At 43.2% G+C, this 5,838-nt stretch overlaps 1 protein-coding gene across 1 annotated transcript in view; it reads right to left on the bottom strand.

Moving 5' to 3' along the window:
- Positions 1-4,909, bottom strand: part of serpinf1 (serpin peptidase inhibitor, clade F (alpha-2 antiplasmin, pigment epithelium derived factor), member 1) — a gene marked incomplete at its 5' end in the record, with an annotated part of 9,438 nt that extends 4,529 nt beyond the window's left edge. The window contains 6 exon segments of the mRNA XM_010796637.1: positions 565-570; positions 1,103-1,244; positions 1,902-2,105; positions 3,634-3,789; positions 4,674-4,856; positions 4,859-4,909. Of these exon segments, the coding sequence (XP_010794939.1) occupies positions 565-570; positions 1,103-1,244; positions 1,902-2,105; positions 3,634-3,789; positions 4,674-4,856; positions 4,859-4,909 (742 nt within the window).
- Between the last annotated feature and the right edge of the window lie 929 nt (positions 4,910-5,838).

Here is a 5,838-nt window from a genome sequence, read left to right as displayed (position 1 = left end):
GTCGTTTAGGTGCTTTTTTTTCTGGAGATAGGCACTGCTCAATCCACTCCTCCATAGTAAGACCCCCCCGGAGGTCCAAGTTAATCTTAAATGTTTCCATTTTATGCTTTGTAAGTTTGTTTCGTAACGGAAGAAATTTAAATATATTTATAAAACTGACAAGTCAAATCAAGCAATCTGATTGGTCGATAGCGTTTTTGTGGACCTCTTTGATTACAGATTTGAAAACATCGTTGCTTGCTTTAAAAGTAGCACAATTCATTATGTTAAACCTTCAAAAGTATCTAGATATCCCTGCCCTAATGCCAAAGGAACTGCACACTGAATATGTTTTGCCGTTTGATGTCTATGTCTGGACCGCTGCGTAAAAAGGAGGGTTTCTGCCCCGTTACTTCTCCGCTGCTTTCTTGTTCCAGCTTTTCAGCCCAACGGTATACTGTTTTTTTCAGACGCGGAGGGATACTGACTTACAAAGTAACTTACAATTCTACCCGTGGTATACGCTCAGTATATCACGGCTGAGAACCAATCAGATTGCTCGATTTGACTTGTGATGTGATATACTGAGCGTATACCACGGGTATAATTGTAAGTTACTTTTCACAACAAGTCAGTATCCCTCCGCGTCTGAGAAAAACAGTATACCATCAGGTTGAAAAGCTTTTCATACTGGAACAAGAAAGCAAGATCGGGCCGAACCACGCCCCTTAGCTGTGATATAATGAGCATATACCACGGCCTGTCGTGAGCTATTGCTTAAGTATATTTTTTGTAATATTGTTGTGGTGTTTACACAGTACAGTAGATCAAAGTAAATCAACTCATACATTATCACGTATTATGCAGTCATGTGTTGTATTATTAAGTAATATCAGAAATTATTATAATTATGTGAATACTCACAATAGTGATCAAAATATTTGTGAATGTCATTTTGGCTGTATTTCTGGAGCCCCACAAAGTGTGAAAATGAACAAAGAACAAAGTACCTTCAGGAATGTACTACTGCTTTTGTGATGTTGTATTTGATTATTTTCATCGAGTGCAGCATGACTCAGCTACAACCGCATCTCATTGTGCTTTAAGATAATAAATTATCCTCACCGTGCAGTTCAGGTCCGAGTCGGCTCCAATCTTCACGGGGTAGTTATCCTGTTGCATCATGGGAACGCGGACAGGAGCCGCCCCGTCCACTTGGAAGTTCTCCATCACTCCACTCTGACCGAAGCGGGTCACCCACTTCCCTGCTCACAGCACACACGAGTTCATAGTCAGCCAACTTTATTGTCAATCTTTCAGTTTGTGTGTACAGACAGAGAGATTGAAATACCGTTTCCCACAATCCCAAATGCAAAAATACAAATATATATAAAAATATACAAATATATATATTCTATATATACACAATCAACAGACACATGTATACATATGCACATACACACTGAAAAAACTGGAACGAGGACTTTAATCAAATGTGTTACGTCGACAAATTTCACACAACTGTATTAGGTTAGTTGAAAGCAATAATATTAAGTTGAACCTAATATGTTTTATCTAAACCTAACATTATTGCTTTCAACTAACCTAATACAGTTATGTTACATTTGTTGACATAAAACATTTAATTAAAGTCAACGTTTCCGATTTGTCAGTGCATTAAGACATAAATAAAAGCGCAACCATCAATATATACAAAATAATAGTCACTTTAATATCTTTGGGAAATGTAAATGTGAATTAGTGCAAGATTGTCCAAAGCAGCTGGATCCTGAACATCAGAACCAGAGAACCAGAGAACCAGAGAACCAGAGAACCAGAGAACCAGAGAACCAGAGAACCAGAGAACCAGAGAACCAGAGAACCAGAGAACCAGAGAACCAGCCTCCCTTCATCGGACTCACCTTTGAAGTAGGAGGCGCTGACGGTGTGCACTCCAGCGTTTCGGGGGAGGGGCTTGGCCAGGAGGCGCAGCACCTTCCCTCCGGTCTCCTGAGACACCCAGGTGTTGATCTCAGACACGTCTTTGGGTCCTCCTGCCAGAGTCTTAGGCCGAACTCCGTACTGCTGCTCCACCAGGCCGAAGAACTCCTGCTTTGGACGAATGCCTGAAGAACAAAGAGTTAAAAATGTCACGTACAGAACTCATCAAAATACTTAACATAGTTTGAGTTGTTTTTAGACACATAATGCAGAAAGGTAACATAACTGTTTTCATGTGTTACCCTATGTATTACTGCATTACAGTGTTTCCATTCAGAAGATCCAAAAAGGTTTGCCTTTATTGGATGAAAAATGTAGTTTGTTTTTAAAACAAAAATACCTAAAGTGAATCTGCTATTTCTGAGCTGGAGCAGCTCTCACGCAGAGAGAACTTCAGATTAATGTGTGACCTGAAGGCCAAACATCTGGAAACACAGGTGTTTTCAGCTCACAAAGCAGATGGACTCCCACAATATTGCAAAAATGAATCTTGTCAGCTTCATCTGTTGAGTTTGTGTAACCAGAGTCCTTTGAGGAGCTACAGGTGCGGTTCAGTTAGCAAAGAATGGCACTGAAGCCTCCCCCACAACCGTTGATCTGATTGGTTGCAGTAAGCCTGTGATTGAAATGGTTCATCCAATCAGCTGCCTAGTCTATATTGAAAGGACCTGCCAATCGCCAAACAGTTTCCAATGGCGCACCAGAAGGGTAATGCAAACAGGTACCAACACTTTCCCAAAAACTGAAGCTCACCACCTTGTAACTAGCATAACAACATTCACATGCTTCTTCAAAGATAATAATCTAGGCCAGTGGTTCCCAACCTTTTTTGTCTCGTGGACCCCTTGAGCTGGTCCCCATTCTCGAGGTACCTCCTACATTTGTTCTTGTGTTAAACCCTTTGTTATCGTATTAAACCCAACTGCTCCTTAGATGAAAATCACTTGTATAACTCACCATTAAAGGTGGGGTTGGTAAGAATGGAGAAACCAGCTCGAGTGCGCTAGAATTTGAAAATACACAAACGGAAAAAATCTGCCCCTTCCTCACAGAGCCCCTCCTCCAACACACACGAACGCGCACATGACCAATGGAAGGCTGACAGGCAGGTAGGCCATCCAGTTACTTTAGCCGGCTCAGATGATTGGTCGTGCTTTTTACAGTACCACGGCTTCCACTGATGACATTTTTTCTTATGGATTTTTGTCGGGATGTTAAGAGCATTCCATGGAATATAACAAAAAGTGTATCTCGAGCCGGTTTCTCTTACCTACCCCACCTTTAATACAAATGCATTTAAACTTGACATTTACACAAATTTTCAGTGAACAAAAATCATATTTAGAATCACTTCCAGCAGTTTCAACATCTTTTAAGACTAGAGCTTTTAAGGAGACGCTTGAGCGGGCTTGTCTTTCATAAGCTTTGATAGTTCTGGGTGCAAGACAGCAGGACTATGACCATTTATTTAAAAACGTTTTTTGTGTGGAAATATATTACGGCCCCTAATCTTTTTAAGAACCCCTAGGGGTCCCTGTACCCCCGGTTGGGAACCCCTGATCTAGGCTGCTTTTAGTGAGATCAAAGTTTGTTTTTTTGACAGAAAGATTCATGTAGATTTGTTTTACATCCAGCCCCCCAACATGGACTCACGTCGGGACAGGTAGAGGCGGGCCGCGGTGCTCAGGCCCTTCCCGGGGGTCCGGACGGAGGCCAGCAGGTCCTTCAGGGTGACGTGCAGCTGGGGGTCCTGCAGGGTGTGGTACCGGAGGGCCCGGAACAGCATGCGCTCAGCCCGCTCAGACCCTCCTGGGGACAGAAGGGGTCATCTTCAATAAGGGGACATATTCGGAAATAATTCTGTAATTTATTCCAGTGAATTCTTCCACGTTTCTGACATTTACCTGGCTCAGTGAAACTAAGAAAATAATAATCAAAAAGTCATGATCTTAGTTTGTATGTTTCCTTTGTTACTTTGAAATGTGTTTTCTCTTTGTCTTATTTTACTTCCGGTCTTTGTTTTTTTTGCCGCTTTGTAATTGCCCTGATTCTTGTCGTGATCTCCTTGCTGCCCTCGTGTCTTTACCTGCCCCTCCCCCCAGCTGAGTCTTTATTAGTCCTGTCTTTAGATATGCCCGTCTGTTTAACAGTTTGCCATCTTTGTTCCCGTCTGAGTGCCCTCTCTGACCTGCACATGTTCACTTTTCTTTGTTTTGTTTTACTTTGCATGGAACCCCTGTGTTTGTATTAAACTGTTTATTTCTATCAGCTCTCGTTAAATAAGGCATGTTTAAAACTACACTAGCTGCATTGACCCATACATGTTCCTGCACGTTTGCCGGTTCTCTTCCCGTTGCAAGACTTTATCTCCCAGCAGTTGCGTGAGAGATTAAGCTTTTTTTAATTATTGCCTCTGGTTATCAGGTTTGGCAGCAAACGAGCTATCAAACCAAGACGAGCTCAGACTGAAATGCTTGAGGTGTGAAGTACAGTAATTATCAGAAACCGTGGAGTCTGTCCGCAGTCTGACCTTATGATGATGATGAGGGTGTTTTTCAGCACACTAAAACTTGAAATTACTTTCTACCGGTTTGGCCGATGGGCCCGAACACACCGTGGCGATCCGAGCCAGAGTTTGGTTTTAGTTTGTTGTGTGTTTGTGTGTTTGTGTGTTTGTGTGTTTGTGTGTTCACCCATGGAGAGCTGAGTCAGCGCCGCGGACACGCTGATTGGCGACAGGAAGATGTTGGTGGAGGCTTCGCGGGTCGCCAGAGCGCGGAACAAGTTGTATCCGAAGTCCGAGGTGGCGGCGCCCATCTTAGTGGCTGGCGTGGTGAAGAGCTCCACATGTTCCTCCTCTGCCTCCCCCGCCTCACCTTCAGAGTCCGACTGAAACACAACGACAAGGCAAGTTTATTTATACAGCACCTTTCAACACAACGCAATTCAAAGTGCTTTACAAAAATGAAAGACATTAAGAGCATTTAAATTCCCCTGTTATCCTGTTTCTCATCAATATATCACAGGTCTCAGATATATCCAGAGCCTGTCTCTGATTGGCTGAAACACCAAACAGATCATTGCAGCATTACCCATAATCCCCTCTGTTTCAGCTCTGTTTCCAAAGTGCTGATTCTCTGTCTGTTACTTTAGATGAAAATAAGGAGCCCCTCCCCACGCCCCTCTGAGAGACATTTGGTTACAAAGAACTCAATGGAGCTCTAGAGGAGATTCAGGTGATAGCGTGGTGTAATTTTGACGGTTTGAGCAAAACACTTAAGGCGGTAAATAAACGATCGTAATCGTAATTCGTACATCGGGCGCGTCTTTCTCTTGATTAAAGTAGTCTGTTGTGTTGTGTGTAGTGTTTTGTAACCTTTTTTTTTCGTTCTTTTCTCCTTATGTCTCGTGCTACATGGTCGTCGCCAAGACCAGCGTTAAATTTTTTTTGTCTCTCCGAAGTCATCATTCGACAACCCGTGTCGCGTAGTGTGTGTGTGCTATGTCCGGGGGTACGTGATAGGAGCGTCATGGTTGATTTGCGACGTGTTTGCGGGGGTCCCCACTCTTGGTAAGGTGAGCCGACCAGGGCACTGCAGACTGCGCGCACCGGACCGTGTATGTAGCTTGATCTTGACTCGTCTTGTAATTTTCATTTGTGTTTTCTACTTATACATAATGCCGAGGTATTTGGGTGTCGTCTTTCTTCTTCACCTCGCCTCTCGTCGTGGCCGAAGTGACAAGGCGGATAGAAGGGTAGTCCCTGATATAACTGGCTCCACACCTTGCGCCTAGACTATCGAGTCCTGAGTCTGAGTCTAGTTATCTCTGATCTTCAAGAGTACTGATTATGCCGTT

The sequence above is a fragment of the Notothenia coriiceps genome, unplaced genomic scaffold (genome assembly GCF_000735185.1).
Source record: "Notothenia coriiceps isolate Sejong01 unplaced genomic scaffold, NC01 NC01_scaffold00002370, whole genome shotgun sequence".
In the NCBI taxonomy this organism is placed as follows: domain Eukaryota; kingdom Metazoa; phylum Chordata; class Actinopteri; order Perciformes; family Nototheniidae; genus Notothenia; species Notothenia coriiceps.
Note: the sequence above shows the minus strand (reverse complement) of the source record. Positions and strands in the feature narration are given on the sequence as shown.